Genomic DNA, 21874 nt, shown 5'->3' with positions numbered 1-21874 from the left:
CATGAAATTCAAGCCAGGTCAGCCATTGTTCCAATTCCCAGGCAATTAGATTGGTTTAGGAGTGAATACCTAAACTAAGCCAGAATTAACGTCTTGAGAATCAGTCTTTCACTAGTGAATGGAGTTATAAGATATAAACCCCAAGAAGTGAAGTGTTGAGGGTTGTTTCCTAACATACAGAGAAAAAAAAGTCTGAAATTAAAAAAAATAATAATAATAAAGGTAACACAGAAACAGACAAGATATACAGCAAGAGAATTCCTGGTTCCATCTGTGTCTAAGGCCCAGCCACATTTTCAACCTAGGAATGCTGAGTTTAGAAACGTATATTGGGGGATGCCTGGGTAGCTCAGCAGTTGAGCATCTATCTGCCTTTGGCTCAGGGTGTGATCCCAGTCTGAGGATTGAATCCCACATCAGGCTCCTGATTGAGGAGCCTGTTTCTCCCTCTGCCTGTATGTCTCTGCCTCTCTCTGTGCCTCTCATGAATAAATAAATAAAATCTTAAAAAAAAAAAAAAGATGTATTGAAGAAAGTTTCACATATATTAAGAGTACAGAATAAAAAGTAAAAGAAGTAAAAATGATTAAGCAGAACTTGATACACATTGATATACAACAGTTCACTATAAAGGAAATGACCCAGTATCTGAAAATCTATGTAATCCCATTTGTTTTTATGTAACACACACAGATACATACAAATATTCCTTGTATGTTAGTTGTCTTAGGAAAGGAAAGGGATATTAAAAAAAATACCTAAAACAAAAAGATGGTGAAACATGTCTCAAATCAAACAATGTGCGAGAAGGGAGAAAAAAAGATTCTTGGAACCACTTTCCAACTTCATCAGACAACAAAACAAGCAGGCAGGCAGCAACTTTCAGCTAAGAGGTGAGGCCCTTAAGTCATGTGCTTAAAAAGAATCGTTAGGTATGACACTGCCATGTTCTTTAAGGCCACCATCTTTTTGGCTACATTTCAGCTAGAATCTAAGGCTAAAAAACCCCCATCTCTTTAAAAGGAAGACTCTTCTATTTCTACTCTAACAGAATCAGTGATTACTGATTACTCCCTTGTTATTTTGACCCAAAACAGCTTCAAATTAATGAAACTTTTTGTTTCATCACAAAGAAGGGTATTCTCTAAAAAGTAGGAAAAATAGGTATGGGCCACTCTTATTAATCTCAGAATTTGATATTTAGATCAGAAGGGATATTTTCAGTTCTGTCATCTTCATCACTAACCAGAAGTGAAGGTGCATAACATACTTGGTTAACAAGTACTATACCATTCAATGCTGACTAAATAGAGCTTTTAAAAAATAAGCCAAGACAGTGGCTCACTGCCATTTTTACTGACAAACCTACTGGACTTGTTAAGCCATTTCTCACCTGGACTACTGCAAAATCCTAACTAGTTTCCATTTTTAGTCTTAGGCCTCCAACAATACCTACTTTCTATATAGCTGCTAGTTTCTCTTATTTAAGACAGAAATGTGTCCAGGTCTTTCCCCAATTTAAAGTTCTGAAATGGTTCCCTAGGAAACAGGATAAAATCTGAGCCCTGTAGCATGGAATACAAGGCCCATTATGACCTACTCCCTTCCCTGCCTACCTATTTAGCTTCTTCTCCTGTCTGTGGTTTCCTCCACACGCTACACTATTATTCTTTCCCCTTCCCTGCTTTCAAGTCACACTGGACTGTACTCAGCTCCATAAATGTGCTATGATCCCTCCTGGAGCTGGGCCACCGAAACTCTTTTCTAGGCACAGAACACATATTTTTAACTATTAAAATCCTCCTAACTATTTTCATTTATTTATTCTTTAGTCTCCAGCTCTACTGTCACTTCTTTAGGAAGCCTTCCCAGATAGGACAGATGTCTTACACTATCCATATTACCACTTTACATAGTTCGTAATTTTATTGGTTAGTGTCCTGAGAGCAGGGACACCATCTGCTTTGTTTATCCCTATCTTTGATCACTCACAGGGTACAGATGATACATATATATCAAAATGTGAAAAGATTTGCTCAATCAACTTGTCATAAAAAGTATAATTTCTAATTTTCTTTTATTTTTTATTATTTTTTATTATTTTTTTAATTTCTAATTTTCTTAACTCTTCCAGTAACATTGATAAACCAATAATGAATAACTGAAGATGGTCTTTTTTTTTTTTTTAATGAAAACATTCGCTGTCTGTTAGTAAGGACAGGAATAGGGATGTATATTTCAGTACAATAAAATGAGTATCTCTAGATCAGGTTTTATATTAGAGATGGCAAAAATCTTAGGGTAATTTTTATTTCTTAAAATAAAAATACAATTTTTTCCCTTCTAGACTCATTTTTGAAGATGATAGACTAACCACATACTGTATAGCCCTTTCCTTTTAGGACAAATCTATTTATCATAGAACAGAATCAGTGAGAAATGTCTAAAGATGAAAAGCAATTCAGTTAAGACTAAGGAGAGGAACAGCTGCTCAGGATGGAGGCAGGAGAATGCCAGTTCAGAAATGTTGAGGGTGGTTAAGCAGGTAGATCTCTGTGTTCATTTAAGCATGAATGTGCATACCCACACACAGGGGACCCCTCTCCTACTTCTCAAAGCTTCAGGTTACAGTTACCTCAGAGATGTCAGCTTGCAGGAAGGAACAGTAAGTGTGGGAGGCTGGGTTGGGAAGGGAGGGAAGAGCCCCAGGGAATGAGAGGAATTAAGGAGCACCCATTCCTCCAAACATTCCAGCTCTCTTTCTCTTTCTCTCCCTCCATCTAGGCTATACAAAGTGACTCTGCAGGTGTTCTCTCAACTACAAGGCTGTATATAATTCTAACCAAAATATCAACAGGTTTTTTTTTTTTTTTTAAGATTTTTATTTATTTAGGCAGAGAGAGAGAGAGGTGGGGGGGAGAGGGAGAGACACAGGCAGAGGGAGAAGCAGGCTCCATGCAGGGAGCCCGACATGGGACTTGATCCTGGGTCTCCAGGATCACGCCCTGGGCTGCAGGCAGCGCTAAACCACTGAGCCACCGGGGCTGCCTCATCAACAGGTTTTTTAAAAAAAAAGTACATGAAAAAAAAAAAAAAAGTACATGATAAATTCTCAAATGTATAGAGAAGAGCAAAGGGCCAAAGATCATAAAGAAAAACTTCACAGATTTTCTCTCTTAGGTATTAAGAATTACAGGCTATAGTAATTAAGGCAGTACAGTATTAGCTCAGGGACAAGTCAGCCAATGCAATAAAGTAGAGAACACATAAGTAGATCCTGGCTTATGAGGAAACCTGATAGATAATAGCTAGTATTGCAGGTCAGTGGGGAAATGATCAAAGTTTCAATGAAAGGTATGGGACACTGGTTTTTTGAAAAAAGTGAATATGGATCTCTCTTTACAGAAACATAAAAACCAAATCTAGATAGTTCAAAGATTTAAACTAAACTTTTAGTAAAACATATGAAAGTATCTTTGACCTCTAGTTTGGCAAAGATTTCTTTTCTTCTTTTTTTTTCCCCCTTAAGATTTATTTATTTATTAGAGAGAGGGGAAGAGAAATCTTTTTTTTTTTAATTTTTAAAATTTATTTATGATAGTCACACAGAGAGAGAGAGAGAGAGAGAGAGGCAGAGACACAGGCAGAGGGAGAAGCAGGCTCCATGCACCGGGAGCCCGATGTGGGATTCAATCCCGGGTCTCCAGGATCGCGCCCTGGGCTAAAGGCAGGCGCCAAACCGCTGCGCCACCCAGGGATCCCGGGGAAGAGAAATCTTATGCAGACTCTGCACTGAGCGCAGAGTTGAGCCCAGGGCTGGATCTCAAAAGCTCGAGATCACCACCTGAGCAGAAACTAAGGGTCCAATGTTTAATCGACTGCACCACCTAGCTGCTGCCACTATAACAGAATTTTTTTTAAGACAGAAGAAAAAAGGAACTAAGTAGAAAGGCAAAGTTGTTGTGTCTTTTAAAGAGCCTGTAGGGGTGCCTGGGTGGCTCAGTTGGTTAAGCCTTGGACTCCGGGTTTTGGCTGAGATCATGATCTCAGGATCATGGGGTTGAGCCCCACACGTGGCTCAGTGCTCCCTGCTCAGTGTGGAGTCTGCTTGGGGTTCTCTCCCTCTCAAATAAATAAATATTTTTTTATATAAATAAATATTTAAAAAATAAAGAGCCTGGAAAGTTTTAAGATCAGCTCTGAAAAATTATTAGATCTTGAATGTGATAAACACAAGAAAACAAAAGATTTCGGAAATTACAAAAACAAAATTTAATGGATGTTAAATACAGATCTCAAGGGCTGATAAACTTAAATGCCATCAGAGTTATCCTAAGTACCCTCACCCTCTCTTTGTGAGGGGGGACCTTGAGTTAGTAATAGCTGATGAGTGAGTTAAGAAGCTAAAACTGGAAGAGTCTCAAAATGATCAGAGATGGGTATGCTCTTTTGAATTTATGTAAATGTATATTCAATTTGCTCACAAACCCTACTACCATTACCCATTTCATTTTGTTTGCTTTTTGCCTCTACAAAGCTGTCCCTAAGTACATTTTATCCCAGCTTGAGCATTACCCTACTCTACTTTTTTTTTTTTTTAAGATTTTATTGTTTTAAGTAATCTCTATACCCCATATGGGGCTCCAACTTACAACCTCAAGATCAAGAGTCAACATCCTCTTCCCTTACCCCACTTTGCATTTTGCTCTCCATTGGCAAGTCATTTCAATCCTGTCAGCAATTTCTTCTGGTACTAACCTTCATAAATTTGTTTTCTATCCCCCATAATTATAAATACTGTGTCTACACTTTTAGGTTTTCCTACTTTACATACACCAATTTACTACTATGGAAGATGAGCATTCAGTATTCTCCAATACACACACTTCCCTGCCCTCTTCCCATATATACTTAAAAAACATACTTCCATGAGGGTTTTCAGTTACAATCACACATGAAATCTTAAAAGCAAAACTATAGTAAGAGATACACAATAAAAGGAACAGGTTTTTATCGGTCTCATGATTACATACTATTAAATTCTCAAAGACTTGATTCTTTATTAATATTAAACATATTACCTCATTCAAATTATCACTGATTATGTATTCTTAAGTTAAATGTGTATTTATTATATACAAAGCACTATTCTCCCATTTGGGTTTACTTCTCAATGTTAACCTACTACGTAAGTGGAAATATATCTTTATCTTCACATAGATCTATTACTATCTATCAGAGACATATTGCCATGCCTAATGTAATTAAATACATTAATTTAATTCTTATTCTGAAATCCATTACCAGTCCATAATCTAATTCTAAAAAACTGTGAAAACCGTAAGTTCTTTCTTTAGGTTTGACACCAAAACAAATTCAGTGACTTCAACTTAGATGACCATTTAGAGTCTTTATCCCACTTTGTGTGATTAGGCTGGTGGTTCTTACCTGGAGGTGATTCTCCCCACAGAGGATATCTGGTAATGTCTAGAGACATTTTTAGTTGTCATAGCTGGGTGGATGGTGCTACTGACACCTAGTGGGTAAAAGCTAAAAAATGGCTTATAGGATGTTCTATAATGCACAAGACAGATCCCTGCACCAAAGCGTTATTTGGCCCCCAAATGTCATTCTTACTGAGGTTGAGAAACTCTGGACTAGATTAATGTTTGTAGAAGACACATTAATATACTGATTAATCAGTGCTGCCACAGAGGCTTCTAAGGGCACAACAGAATACATGACAAAAAGTACTAAGTATTACTACTACTGAAAAATCAGAAACTCTATTAGGCCTTTCTCAAATATCCAAATCTCATTGATGCTGAGAAGCAATAAACTATGGCCCAAGTCTTAGAAAATGAAGATGGTTACAGAAATTCATTGGTTATAACAAGTATATGAGCAATAAATTTAGTTTTATCCTTTTTTATAACAGGTTAAGAGACAATAGCCTTTCTAATAGTGTCTATGTACCACCATCAATAGTTTTCTAGGATCTATACTGTTTTCACCATAAAAATCTCAAATTACTACATACTTCAATTTAAAAGACATAAAAATTGGTAACATAAAATAATAACTGAGACTCTTGAAATGACAGTACCTACTTACCTTTCTCTGTGCCGGAGAATATAGAGATGATTTTATTCCTGGGCTTTTTTTCCTCTGGAACGGAGGGCAAAGGTTTCAAACTGTGATTGGCTGACAAAGGATCTTTGCCTCCAGTGCTAAAAATGGTACTGCTCATTCGCACAGGAGGTGCTGGAGGCTTGTCTTCCAGTTCTCCGTTATCGGACATGATTTAGAATTATGATACTGCCTGAAATAGATAGGCAAAATCATACAGTTAATAACAAGGTAAAAAAATAGTAGAGATAAGCACAAACAGTAATAATTATCCTCTTTCCAGCTCTGAATTAGAAAATATTATCTATTTAGAGTGCTTTGTAAAATTTGTAAAACTCCATGAGTTAAGAGATGAAAGTGGTTATTAATTTAGGTAATCTCCCCTATTAAAGTTGGTAAATAGTTAGCTGAGGGAATGTTTGAAAAGTGAATTCCAGTTAAGTTTTGAGGAAACATGCAGATACTAATATATCATAAGATATTTACCTAATCAATTGATTCTAAGAGGATATATTCCAATGAAAAGACAGACAACATGGAGTCTTTTAAAAAAGAGAATTCTGGGATCCCTGGGTGGCGCAGCGGTTTGACGCCTGCCTTTGGCCCAGGGCGCGATCCTGGAGTCCTGGGATCGAGTCCCACGTCGGGCTCCCGGCATGGAGCCTTGCTTCTCCCTCTGCCTGTGACACACTCTGCCTCTCTCTCTCTCTGTGTGTGTCTATCATGAATAAATAAATAAATCTTAAAAAAAAAAAAAAAGAGAGAATTCTGGGGGATCCCTGGGTGGCTCAGCGGTTTAGCGCCTGCCTTTGGCCCAGGGCGCGATCCTGGAGACCCGGGATCGAGTCCTGCCTCAGGCTCCCGGCATGGATCCTGCTTCTCCCTCTGCCTATGTCTCTGCCTCTCTCTCTCTATGTCTGTCACAAATAAATAAAATCTTTAAAAAAAAAAAAAAAAAAGAATTCTGCAGAGGAAGATAATTGTTCTGACGAATCAATCAAAAGGTCTCTGACAGTCACTTCTCTTCTTTTTCTTTCTTTCTTTCTTCTTTCTTTCTTTCTTTTTCTTTCTTTCCTTCCTTCCTTCCTTTTCTTTCTCCCTTCCTTCCTTCCTTCCTTCCTTTTCTTTCTTTTCTTCCTTCCTTCTTTCTTTCCTTTCTTTCTTCTCTCTTTCTTTTTTTTTTAAAGATTTTATTTATTTATTTGACAAAGACAGAGAACAAGCAGGGGAAGCAGCAGGCAGAGGGAGAGGGAGAAGCAGGCTTCCCTCAGAGCAAGGTACCCAAAGCGGAGCTTGATCCTAGGATCCCAGGATCAGGGCCTGAGCTGAAGACAGACGCCCAACCAACTGAGCCACCGAGGTGCCCCTCCGATAGGTCCATTTCTATAGCAGAGATAGAATGTTTGCTATTAAAGACATTAACCAACACCACTCCCCACAAAGCATCTGACTCCATGTTCACTAGCCCTGTGATTACAACTTAGCCTTCATATAAACTTGCCTAACAGATGAGAATGTGCCACCGTTGCAATATTTGGTTTCTCTGAAAATCTGACATTCTAACTACATTTGCTAGTCCCTTGAAAGCTTTGCAGTCTCACAGAACTTGATCCATCCGGGAACACTGACAAAAGTAAATCCAGGGTTTGGCTGAAAACCAGGGTATGGCCAAATCCCAAGACTCTGTCATCCTGTGATGCCCTGACTAGGCAGGTTAAGAAACCCCTTAATCCACATGACTAATTCAGTGGAAACTTCAACTCTGTTTACATATATATTAATGTTATATAAAATATATATATATATATAGTTTTTATTTTATTTTATTTATTTATGATAGGCACACAGTGAGAGAGAGAGAGGCAGAGACACAGGCAGAGGGAGAAGCAGGCTCCATGTACTGGGAGCCCGACGTGGGATTCGATCCTGGGTCTCCAGGATCGCACCCTGGGCCAAAGGCAGGCGCTAAACCGCTGCGCCACCCAGGGATCCCATATATATATATATATAGTTCTGATGCAAAAATATACATTGGAAAACAACACATTTCCTCAGTAAATAAAATTTTGATTAGTAATTAGATGCTGATTACAGTCATTTAATGTAGGTGAACGAAACTTCATATATGTAAAATGAAAAGAATGCCAATTGTATTTAGATAAAATTAAAAAGAAATTTTTTTAATTTAGTTTGAATGTTAGCACCTGAAGAAAAGTAGGTATAATTTGAGAAGAATGGAGGAATGAAGAGATTATTGTACTTAATTCCACTTCAAATCTTACAGCTTCGGTTTTTCCTGATAAAAATATGCGTCACTAGAACCCTGTGTATTTTATCTGCCACAATGAGAATTATTTTAGCCTTCAAATGAGCAAGCAGGAGAGAAGGTTAAGGAGGAAAATAAACTTTTCTGGGGATAACTAGCTGGAGGGGGGCTGGGACAAGAGAGTAAAAGAAAAAAAAAAAGATCTCTTATCTGTGTGTGAGAAAGACTGCCTGAAGTGAAATTACTATTGGTGGTCAAAGGAAGAAATGAGGGCAGCCCGGGTGGCTCAGCGGTTTAGCGCCTGCCTTCGGCCCAGGGTGTGATCCTGGAGACCCGGGATCGAGTCCCATTGTCGGGCTCCCTGCATGGAGCTTGCTTCTCCCTCTGTGTCTCTGCCTCTCTCTCTGTCTCTCATTTTTTTTTTTTTTAAAGATTTTTTTTTTTTTTTTATTAATGATAGTCACAGAGAGAGAGAGAGAGAGAGAGAGAGAGAGAGAGGCAGAGACATAGGCAGAGGGAGAAGCAGGCTCCATGCACCGGGAGCCTGACGTGGGATTCGATCCCGGGTCTCCAGGATCGCGCCCTGGGCCAAAGGCAGGCGCCAAACCGCTGCGCCACCCAGGGATCCCTCTCTCTGTCTCTCATGAATAAATAAATAAAATGAAGAAAGAAGAAGAAAGAAGAAAGAAGAAAGAAGAAAGAAGAAGAAGAAGAAGAAATAATAATGAGGTTGGAATCTAGGAATGTGATGCAGATGATATAGTCTGATGATTCTTCCAAACCAAATGGTCACAACATGTGGGGTTTGTTTTGCTTTGGATTGAGAAGCAACTGGTTCTTCTGAAGTGTGGGCTGTCTGGTGTACATCACCAGAGAAGACTTATCTACTGCTACAAATGGAAGAAGGATAAGGTTAATAACAGTATTTGGAGGATTACTTGAGAACTTGATAAATCAAGGCAGATGTTTACTTCTTATGTGACCATAACATCAAGGCAAAACAGATTAACCTTACAGCAACTCACTTTCATCTTAATCACCAGGTACAACAGACACAGCATGTTCAGATTTTGGTTACACTATGAATGCTCCACATTTATGCATATTAAATTTAAAGATCAGGGTAATATGGGATGTCTGGGTGGCACAGTTAAGCAGCTGGCTTGGGTGGTAATCTCAGGGTCGTGAGATCAAGCCCTGCATCTGGCTCTGCGTTCAGCACGGAGTCTGCTTCAGATTCTGTCTCTTTCTCCCTCCACTCCTCCCATTTGTGCTCATGCACTTACACATGTGCGTGCTCTCTCTCTCTCAAATAAATACATCTTTTAAAAAAATCAGGGTAATATAACAAAATTTCAAAATACATTTGCATGCATTCAAAGAAAGAAATACACCAAAATATTAGCAGTGATTATCTGTGGCTAAAAGTAATTTTAGCTTGATAAGCATCAGACCTGTGGTTAAAATAAAAATCGATATAAAACAGGGCACAATAAGGGCACCTGGGTGGCACAGTCAGTTGAGTATCTGATTTTTGATTTTGGCTCAGGTCATGGGGTCCTTGAAGTCCAGCTGCATGTCTGGCTCCACACTCAGCATGGAGTCTGCTTGGGATTCTCTCTCCCTCCCTCTCCCACTCCTTCCCACTCGTGCTCACACTCTCAGAGCACAATAATTACTTAATGTAAACTGACTACAAATTCTATCCTTAAGGCTGGTTCATAGATGGAACATGACTAGAAACTGCCAGTACACCTTCAGCTGCATGCAGTCCAATGTTGTGATTAAGAGCATGGGTTGTGAAATCAGATTCCCTTGGTTGGAATCCTGGTTCCACCATTTACTTCAATGTGTGACCCTGGGTGAATTACTTAATTGCCCCAAGGGCTCCTTGAATAGCTGGTTCCATCCAGGCCTGGGACAAGAAAAATACAAAATGAGCCTAGAGTATCTTACATTGTCAGAAGATAGGAAGTACTTAAAAAGAATGAGGAACACAGGGAAAAGTTTTCAAAAGCCAATGCTAGAATGATTAGAGCAACAAAATTAATAAAGTAGCATTATATTTAGCCCAATGTATAAAATATATACATTTCATATCAAGACAAGTAAATGAAGGGGCGCCTGCCTGGGTGGCTTAGTGAGTTAAGCATCCGACTCTTGATTTCAGCTCAGGTGATGATCTCAGGGTCATCAGATCAAGCCTCACACTGGGCTCTGCATTGGGCTCTGCATGGGGTTCTGCATGGGGCATGGAGATTCTCTCTTGCACTTTTGCTCTGCATTCCTCAATCAATCAATCAATCAATCAATAAAATGATGGGATGCCAAATCATTTTTACAAAAGAATTCCAAATAATAAATGTAGATAAATCTTCTAGGAGTTGGAATTTAACTTCCCTCCTCACTTGAATATAGGCCAGACCTGGAGACTCATTTCCGAAGAGTAAAGTATGGAAAGGGAAAAATAACTTCATGGCAGGAAAATCTGGCAAATACTGCCTTAACCAATGATCAAGGTTATCATCTCCAGTAGTTATGTTGACACTGACATCACTTACCACCTGCTCTAATGAATAAGAAATATACTTCACCTCTATGGTATTCTTTCCCAAAATCCATAACCACAGTCTAATCATGGTAAAAACATCAGACAAATCCAAATTGAAGGACATTCTACAAAAATTCCTGACTAGGGATCCCTGGGTGGCGCAGCGGTTTGGCGCCTGCCTTTGGCCCAGGGCGCGATCCTGGAGACCCAGGATCGAATCCCACATCGGGCTCCCGGTGCATGGAGCCTGCTTCTCCCTCTGCCTGTGTCTCTGCCTCTCTCTCTCTGTGTGACTATCATAAAAAAAAAAAAAAAAAAAAAAAATTCCTGACTAATATGCCTTAAAACTATCAAGGACATGAAAAACAAAGACTGAGAAATTGTCATAGAGCAGAGAGGTCTAAGAAAACATGACAGCGTTATACTCTCGAACAAGAAAAGAATATTAATAGAAAAACTGGTAAAATCAAATACAATCTAGAATTTAGTTAACAGTAATGTACTAAGGTTGGCTTCTTGGATTTGACAGACATTTTAGAGTTTATGTTAATATTAGGTATATGGGAAACCTATGATCTCTGCAACTTCTCTGTAAATACAAAATTATTCCATGATAAAGCCTATTTAAAATGCAATTATGGGGGTGCCCTGGGTGGCTCAGCAGTTGAGTGAATCTGCCTTTGGCTCAGGGCATCATCCAGGAGTTCTGGGACTGAGTCCCACACATCAAGCTCCCTGCATGGAGCCTGCTTCTTTCTCTGCCTCTCTCTGTGTCTCCCCTGAATAAATAAATAAAATCTTAAGAAAAAAAAATTATGTAATAAAATAAGATGAAATCAGAGAGGGATACAAACCATAACAGACTCATAACAGACTCTTATAGTTAAAAACTGAAGAGGGGAGGTAGTGGGGGATGGGGTAACTGGTGATGGGCATTAAGGAGGGCACATGATGTAATGAGTACCAAGTGTTACATATAACTGATGAATCGCTAAACTCTACGTCTGAAACTAAAAAATATAAATAAATAAATAAATAAATAGGAATTGTATAATAAATTCCTCAAAAAACTAATTATAGAATTATCAGGGTGCCTGGGTCTGCCTGTGGCTCAGGTCGTGATCCCAGAGTCCTGGGATTGAGTCCTGCATGAGGCTCCCTGCAGGAAGCCTGCTTCTCCCTCTGCCTATGTCTCTGCCTCTCTCTCTGTGTCTCTCATGAATAAATACTTTAAAAAAAATTATAGAATTAAAAAATTATAGAATTATCTATTATATGACCTAACAAACAATTCCACTCCCAGAATACACCTAAGAGAACTGAAAACATATGTCCAAGGGTGCTTGTGTGGTTCAGATGGTTAGGGGTCTGTGTTTGGCTCAGGTCATGACCCTGGGACCCTCGGACTGAACCCTGCATTGGGCTCTGCTCAGTGGAGAGCATGCTTCTCCCTCTCCCTCTATTACTCCCCCTACTTATGTTCTCTCACTATCAAATAAATAAAATCTTTTTTTAAAAAGATTTTATTTATTTATTCATGGGGGGGGGGCAGAGACATAGGCAGAGGAAGAAGCAGGCTCCATGCAGGGAGCCCGACGTGGGACTCGATCCTAGGTCTCCAGGATCATGCCCTGAGCTAAAGGCGGTGCTAAACCACTGAGCCACCCAGGCTGCCCAAAAATAAAATCTTAAAAAAAAAAAAAAAAAAGAAAACATATGTCCACAAATAAACTGCATATAAATGTTCACAGCAGTATTCATAATAGCCAAAATACAAAAGAACCAAAATATCAACAAAGATATGCAAAATGTGGCATATCCACACAATGGGATATTTGGCCACAAAAAGGAGTAAAGAACTAATAAAGGCTACAATGTGGACGGACCTTGAAAACATAAATGGAAAAAGAAAGACAAAAAGGCCACATACTATAGGATTCCATTTATATGAAATGTCTCAAACATGTAAATCCACAAGGACAGAAGGTAAGATTTAGTGGTTGCTAAGAGGGGAGGGGAACGGGATGTAACTAATAATGGGTATGGAGTTTCTTTTTAGGGAATTAAAATGATTGGCATTAGACATTGGTAATGGTTGCACAATCTTTTTAATATCTTAAGACCACTGATACACTTTAAAGTAGTAAGTTTCAGCTATGTAAATTATATCTCAATTTTTAAGAAGGAATAAAGGGGCGCTTGGGTGGTTCAGTCGGTTGAGCAACTGCCATAGGCTCAGGTCATGATCCTGAGGTCCTGGGATTGAGCCCTGCTCTGCATCAGGCTCCCTACTCAGTGGGGAGTCTGCTCCTCTCTCTCCCTCTGCCTCCCTCGCCCGCTCATGCTCACTGTATCTCAAATGAATAAATACAATCTTAAATTTTTTAAAGGTATTAATATTTACTTCATAAAGACTAAGTGAGCTAATAAAGACTGAATACTGCCACTACTATCATGATCCTTAATGTTTATAAAACACTATGCTGTAAGTTTGAGAAGATATAGGAGGATCTAGTTCTTCTCCAAGAGTTCATAAGTTACTGGGAAAGATCAACACAATTAAGGTCATGCATGCCCTTTATCAACAACTCAACACATGCATATTAAAAGTCATTTACCTTTTTTTTTAAAAAAGATTATTTATTTATTCAGAGAGAGAGAGAGGACGAGAGAGGCAGAAACACAGGCAAAGAGAGACGCAGGCTCCACGCAGGGAGCCTGACGCCAGACTCGGTCCCAGGTCTCCAGGATCACACCCCGGGCTGCAGGCGGCGCTAAACTGCTGCGCCACTGGGGCTGCCCACTTACATTCTTCAAAAGGTAGCAGTTCTTAAAACATTTTGACTTCACCCTTTACACTCCTAAAAATTAGGATCCCAAATAATTTTTGTTTATATGTCTATATTTTCTATATGAGAAATTAAAGCAAGTTATTCAAATACTTATTTCATCAAAAAAATACTGAATACAGTTACTATAAATATATATATATATTTAAATGTTTTTAAGACTTTATTTATTCATGAGTGACAGAGAGAGAGACACACACAGAGAGAGGCAGAGACACAGGCAGGGGGAGAAGCAGACTCCATGCAGGGAGCCCCACGTAGGACTCGATCCTGGGACTCCAGGATCACACCCTGGGCCAAAGGTAGCGCTAAACGACTGAGCCACCTGGATGTCCCTATATATATACATACATATATAATTTTTTAATATTTTATTTATTTATTCATGAGAGATACACAGAGAGAAGTGAAGACATAAGCAGAGGGAGAAGCAGGCGCCTCGCAGGGAGCCCGATGTGGGACTCGATCACCAGACCCAGGATTGCACCTTAGCTGAAGGCAAACACTCAACTGCTGAGCCATCCAGGCATCCCAAATATAAATATTTTTATGGAAGATAGTATTTTCCAAACAAAGTATTTAGTGACAGAGTGGCATTATTTTACAGTTCTGATAAATTTTTAAAATGTCTGGGTTAGTAGACATGTAGCTGAAAAAAGGTGTATTTTAACAGCTAAATGTGGATATTCTTTCTTTGATATTACACTAATCTCAACCTTCCTAAAGATTAGTTGTGTAATCTGAAACCCAGCAATAAAGTTTCTACTCTATTAAACTCACTGCATCTCTTATACTTTGAATGGATCTTTTTATCCATGCATGAATTTTATCATGTTATGAATTGATTATTTGGAAAATGTTGGTTCACTGAATCATGAAGATAATCCAAATGTTGATACATTTTATTACACAATAAAAATCAAATTCATTAATATCTGATCTCATCAGAAAACTATTGGGAAATTGTCAAATTCAAGAAAAGTAGATAGAAGTTTTCTAAAATTACTTTCTTTATTTTTTAAGTAGGCTCCACACTCAAGCATGTAGCCCAATGCAGGGCTTAAACTCATGACCCTGAGATCAAGACCTGAGCTGAGATCAAAAGTGGGACACTTAATCGACTGAGTCACCTACGCACCTCTAAGTTTTCTAAAATTCTAACTTTCACTTGAAAGCTTATATTTTATCAATTAATAGCGGGTGTCTGAGTGGCTCAGTTGGTGAAGTGGCCAACTCTTGATTTCAGTTCAGGTCATGATCTCAGAGTCCTGGGATTAAGCCCGGCATCAGCCTCCTTGCTCAGCAGGAAGTCTGCTTGAGGATTCTCTCTCTCTATTCTCCCCTCTGTCCCTCCCCTTGCTCTCTCTAGAGAAATAAATCTTTGAAAAAAAAGTTTTAAAAAAATCAATTACAACAAATCCTATTACTCCATTTTCAAGGAAGGTCTACTAAATACCTAGTCTGAACAACCAGAGTTTGTGGGCCAGTTGTTCTTTCAAATAAAAATGGTATTCCATGGAGCTCAAGTGTAAAACAAGTCAGTTAGAGAAAGACAAATACGGTATGATCTCATTCATATGTGGAATTTTAGAAACAAAACAGATGAACATAGGGGAAGGAAGGGAAGACAGAGAGGCAAACTATAAGAGACTCTTAACTATAGAGAACTCAGGGTTGCTGGAGAAATGGGAATGGGATGGGCTAAAATGGGTGACGGGTATTTAAGGAGAGTGCTTGTTATGATAAGCACGGGATGTTATATGTAAGTGATGAGTCACTAAATTCTATTCCTGAAACAATATTACACTCTATGTTAATTAAAATTTAAATAAAAACTTGAGACAAAAGTTCTTACATGGTGTTCCATATAAAAGGGGCTAGTTTATTAGCTCAATCACCTAAGTGGTTTTCTGCAACAATTCATATTTTGTAAGTGCTTTATGAATACTTCCCATTTTGCTACAAAAAAATGCCTTAAAAGTGAACTCAGGGTTCTGGGATGCAGCCCCGTGTTGGGCTCCCTGCTCAGTGGGGAGTCTGCTTCTCTCTTTCCCTCTGCCCCTCCCCCTGCTCATTCTAATTCTCTCTCTCTCTCTCTCTCATAAATAAAATCTTTTATTTTTTATTTTTTTTAAATTTTTTAAAAATTTATTTATGATAGTCACAGAGAGAGAGAGAGAGGCAGAGACATAGGCAGAGGGAGAAGCAGACTCCATGCACCGGGAGCCCGATGTGGGATTCGATCCCGGGTCTCCAGGATCGCTCCCTGGGCCAAAGGCAGGCGCTAAACCGCTGCGCCACCCAGGGATCCCCTAAATAAAATCTTTTAAAAAAACCCAAAACCTGTAAGTGGGGGTGCCTGGGTGGCTCTGTCAGTTAAGTGGGACTCCTGGTATCAGCTCAGGTCATGATCACAGGGTTCTGAGATGGACCTCACATGGGCTCTGCAGTAGACATGGAGCCTGCTTAAGAGTGTCTCTTTCCTACATGGCAATTCTGCTCCTCCGCCCCCAAACAAAGAAACCCCATACAGCAGCACAGCCACTAACTTAATTTCTGTTAAAACACAGTTTTACCTACCACTACTTTTGTACCAACAATGCAAATTTCAGCAGTATGAAGAGCAAAGAATATCTTAGTATTATCATAAAAATAGATTTGATCTCGTAGACCCCAAAAGTACCACAGAGCGCACTTTGGGAACTGCTCCCTTAGAGCATATCCCAGCTCCATACTTCACCCTCATACCCCTGAGTTTAATGTATTATTTGGATGGCAGAAGACCATATTTATTCATCCTATACTCTCCACATTTTAAATATAGGAAATGGTAATAAATGGCTAGATTTCAAGTTAGGGCATATAAACCTAATCAAACCTTTAACTTGGTTAAACAAGGTTGAAAATCTATATACATGAAATGGTATTTACTATATTGTTTTTTTTACAACAAAAATCAGAAAGATCAGTAGGCTATCCTGGGTTAGCCAGAGAGACTAATTGCCATTTGTATGTAAAACAACACAAAATCTAAGCAAAGAACACTACGTGGCAACTTTCAGAACACAGCCTTTCCTTATACTTTGGTTATCCAAAAATTTTCTTTCCTGTTCTATTTTAATATACTGCACAGCAGCTTTTTAATTTGCTCAACAAATTCAGTCCAGTAGAACTAAAGGGGAACACATTTATTTGTTTCAGAACATCCTTCTTGGTGATTGTACACTATAGATAAAGCTAAATTAGCAGTCTCAAGGAAATCCCAATTAACATGATGTACCCTGTAGGCAACACATGTCTATATAAACCCAATTTAACATTAAACATATGGGCCAAAGACATCCTTAATGAAATTACTCAAGATAACAAATATGATAGTGATGATTTTAAGTAATAGGCCTCATAAATTATAGATCTTAGTAATTATAAGCATGATCCTTGATACTCTGACACCAGCTTAGCTGAAGACAACTTCACTTCATCTCAGGATTTCTCTAACTAGCATCTCTATCTTCAGCTGCTGCTCAGAGGAAGAAGACAAAAGTTCTAACTAGCTTCCTAAAGAATTTCATTCCATTCAGGTTTTGCTAGAGCTACCTATGACCAACAGACTGCGGATTACACTCTGATATTTAAGGATATTTATTACTGAATCAATCTGACATATGAATGCACCACATAAATCATATGCCTCATGTTGCCCAAATACACCAAGGAGTTTCCTGGCCGAAATCATCTTTGTGTATGTATTTCTCCATTTTTAAATATTTTTCATCCTTTTCTCTAACCAAATCTTCAATGCTCAGCAATAATTATTTCCTATGTAAGGTCATTCCTGTCTCTCTTCAATATGATCCTTCACTTCCTCTGAAGAAGAATTACCCTTCCAAAAAAAAAAAAAAAAAAAATCTGACAACAAATTACACAGGAAAATAAATTCAGGAGGCAGTAACGTTGGATTAGAATTTATCTACTCTATTTTCCTTATTTTATATGAGAAGGACCTGACACTCCAAAGAATAAGCAGTTTGCCTAAAGTCACACAATTCTAATTACTAACAAAACTAAGATCAGAATTCAAGGTCACTTACAACTCTTAATCTCATGCTGTTTTTTTCCTAATCATGTTAATATACTGGCCCACTCTTGGGGGCATCTGGCTGGCTCAGTCAGTAGAGCATGTGACTCTTGATCTCAAAGTTGCAAGTTAAAGCCCTATGTTGGGTATACAGATTACTTAAATATCAAATCTTAAAACAAAACAAAACAAAATCCTCCCCCCTTTTATATATATACACACATATATACATAAGGGACTACTCTGGCAATGAATTTTAACTGTGGATCATTTAATACTTTAGGTGTCTTGCCTACTCAAGATTTCAAGCAAGTGAAAGGTAGGGATTATACCACCACCACCACTATTATTATTATATATTGTACTATCTCCTTTAATGTTTAAACAGAGCCTAGCATCTATTAAGACACTAAGATTTCCTGAATTATGGTACTACACTGTTGCCAGATGAAATATTATTCTTCCTAATTTATTAGTTCTCTGTCAAACATTTCATTAGACAATATATAAACTACACAATATTAACAAAAGTATCTTTGGAAAGATTTATGCTTTTCCTCTAACGTGGATTCATGGCCTTAGTCTTTGATCCTTTGATCCTTTTCCATAAGACAGTTTTTTTGTGTGTGTGTATTGCTTCTACAGATGGTGTCAAATACCTAAAAAGTGCTAAATGAGGATATAAGATTCTTTACATCTTATATTTTAGTCAGAAACAAAGATTATAAAAACAATTGATGATAAAAATCTGATTTAACAGTGTTTTGCTCCATCATTATCCAAAAATGTTTTATTAAATAATGATAAGTAGTGCCTCTCTCTAAATCTGTTGAAACACTTTTGCTACTTTTCAGTGAAAAACAAGTAGGCGAAACAAAAAGCAAGCCCAAAACACGCTGTACTCTTCTAACAGGCCCATTGTTTAATTGTGACACGACTCAAAGACAAACAATTCCTCAATTGTCTACTGAAGGAGACTAGGGGAAGCTAAATATACAACAGAAATGAAAAAAAGAGTGGTGTCTGGAACCAGTCAAACTAGTAAAAATTACTAAATTTTTAATAATCTAACTTGGATCAACTATGGTACTTCAACTACACATCAGTATTACTGAAAAACATGAGGATTTGAAAAAGCAGTTTGCTTTACGTTTTACTTACATTTCATATAAATAACAAATGAACCTTAATTTTTCAGTACCTTATGAATGTAATACAACACTCTTTAAGACTTCTAGCAATCTTTCAAAAAGTTACAAGAGCTCCCAAACCACTGGCCTCTCTTCCCCTCCATTCCAAAAAAGCCTCAAATGCCTTTGAGAGTGAAAGTGTCAATTAAAAATATCCCAAATGGGGTGCCGGAGTGGCTAGGCTGGTTGAATGCCCCACTCTTGGTTTTGGCTCAGGTTATGATCTTGTGGTTGTGGGATCAAGCCCCGTGTAGGGCTCCATGCTCAGTGCAGTCAGCTTCAGATTCTCTCTCCATTTTCTTCTCATTCATTCACTTTCTCTCTCAAATAAATAAAATCTTAAAACAAACAACTTAAATCACCTCAAATGGACAATACACACTATGAAAGGCAAGTTCACAAATTAGAAGTAAAGGATTGTTTATATTTGGTGGCAAAGGCCGTAACATCAGGCCTATTTAATAGTGGCAAAGCCAATAAGGAAAGAAGAAAGAAGGAAAGAAATGTAGAAAACACAACCAGGGCACTGGAAAAGAATAAAGAAGGAAAGTGGAAAAAAACTGCTTCAAACTCAAATAAATAAAGGAGCGGATAACATATCAAATCTATAAAAATGCAAGGATAGGCCAGTTAAGATGAAAAGGACATTTCCATGGAGCCCAGGGCAAAATGAAACCAAGAACAAGATAGTAAGCAATTTACTAATCCAGTTATTCTTTTTTTTTTTTTAAGATTTTTATTTATTTATTCAACACACACACACACACACACACATACACAGAGGCAGAGGCAGAGGCAGAGGCAGAGGGAGAAGCAGGTTCCATGCAGGGAGCCTAATGTGGGACTCAATCCCTGATCTCCAGGATCAGGCCCTGGGCTGAAGGCGGTGCTAAACCGCTGAGCCACCCCGGCTGCCCTAATCCAGTTATTCTTTAGAGATTTTTGACTAACCCTTGGAGACCTTAAACTTCCACTATGATGACTGTTAGAGGCGGCAGGTGATAACAAAGTCTGCCTAAATTGAAAAATCTAACAGAAGTCCTTCCACATAAGACCAAGACCTAAAAAGTATAATCTGTGTAAGAGTAAATCAGGGATAAATTCCTCTGGGCCAAAGAGATCAAGAAAACCTTAAATATTTGGAGTCCAGTGATACTGTGGGGGGTGAGGGTGAGGATCTCTGACAAATCCTAACAACAAGATGCGTGTTTTTTGGTCTGAATTCATCCCAACTCAGAGGTCTCCAAAATTTCCAAATATGTTTAACTGAATATAATCACACTGGGGAATGGCAAAATCAAATGAAAAGAACTGTAAAACAGATCTCCAAATAATACTCAAAGATAAAATTCTGAGGAAAAGGAATATCTCATAATGAAAATTCAGAAAACAAAACAAGGCACCAGGATTAAGGCCTAGCCAAAACAGCCTAGTGAAATAGATGTGGAATGATTTAATATAGAATATTTATAAGAAGCTTGAAAAAAGGCAGAAATCCCTGGGTGGCTCAGCGGTTTAGCACCTGCCTTCGGTCCAGGGCATGACCCTGGGGTCCTGGGATCAAGTCCCACATCAGGCGCCCTGCGTGGGGCCTGCTTCTCCCTCTGCCTGCATCTCTGCCTATCTCTGTGTTTCTCATGAATAAATAAATTTTAAAAATTTAAAAACATAATACCTAAAATTGGAACTTGACATTTGAAGTAAAAAGGAGTATAGATGAAGCAGAAGAATTAGAACTGGGAGATGTATGTACCTTTAAAAAGTCACTTTAGAAAGCAGCATAGAGGGGGCACCTGGGTGGCTCAGTGGTTGAGTGTCTGCCTTCCGCCCAGGGAGTGATCCTGGGTACTGGATTGAGTCCCACATCAGGCTCCTCACAGGGAGCCTAGCCTGCTTCTCCCTCTGCCTCTGTCTCTGCCCCTCTTTCTCTGTCTCTCATGAATAAATCTTAAAAACAAAACAAAACAAAACAAAACACAAAAACCCCAGCAGCACAGAGAGGGGTGCCTGGGTGTCTCAGTTGGTTAAGCATCTGCCTTTGGCTCAGGTCATGATCTTGGAATCCTGGGATTGACCCAAGTCAGGCCCCTGCTGGGCGAGGAGTCTGCTTCTCCCTCTCCTTCTGCCTCCTCCCCCCGACTCATGCTCTGTCTCTGTCTTAAATAAATAAATAAATAAATAAATAAACAAACAAACAAATAAATAAAAGGGCAGCACAGAGACAAAGAGAAAATATGAAAGAAAAGGAAGATGAATATGTTGGATGGACTAGGATAGAACTATTTGTGGAGTTTCAGAAGGAGAGGACAGAATGAATTAGGGACTGGTTTACCAGATAAATCAATAGCTGAGAAATTTCTACAACTGATAAAGGACACAAATCCATAAGAAGAAATCTAATAAATCAAAAGCAGGACAAAAAAGTAATCAAAGTAAAGATACATCATAGTGAAATTAAGGTCAAAAGCAAAGAGTTCTTAAAATCAGCCAAAACAGGAAAAAGGGCAACTGGACATTAAGCTGACTCCTTGATACCAACAATGACTGCCAGAAGACATTGGAACATTCTCAATGTTCTGAGAGAAGGTGCCAACATACTACAGATTGAACAAAACTCTCTTTCAATAACAAGGACAAAATAAAAAATACAAGAAAATTGTCAAAAGATTAGAATTACTCTATACTCTTAACCAAAGTCAATCAACTTGGAAATCAATAACAAAAAGATAACTAGAAAAATACTCCTTAAGTTTGGAAATTTTAAAACACCTCTAAAAAACTTACGGTTAAGAAAAGAGATAGTAATGGGAT

At 38.4% G+C, this 21874-nt stretch overlaps 1 protein-coding gene across 4 annotated transcripts in view; it reads right to left on the bottom strand.

The window, feature by feature from the left end:
* Window positions 1-21874, bottom strand: part of PAK2 (p21 (RAC1) activated kinase 2) — an 89672-nt gene that overhangs the window by 36180 nt on the left and 31618 nt on the right. For 3 of the 4 annotated variants that reach the window (XR_007408049.1, XM_025473919.3, XM_049105569.1), the window contains exon 2: window positions 6115-6322. Coding sequence is in view for 3 of the 4 variants with exons in the window: in XM_025473919.3 (XP_025329704.1) it covers window positions 6115-6301 (187 nt within the window). In the remaining variant the exon portion in view is untranslated. Of the gene's footprint in view, window positions 1-5448; window positions 5551-6114; window positions 6323-21874 lie in introns of those variants that run through there. The other variant, XM_025473929.3, reaches the window with a different exon arrangement.

Source organism: Canis lupus, chromosome 33 (genome assembly GCF_003254725.2).
Source record: "Canis lupus dingo isolate Sandy chromosome 33, ASM325472v2, whole genome shotgun sequence".
NCBI lineage: Eukaryota > Metazoa > Chordata > Mammalia > Carnivora > Canidae > Canis > Canis lupus.
The sequence above is the reverse complement of the archived record's forward strand: the minus strand, read 5'-3'. Positions and strand labels throughout refer to the sequence as shown.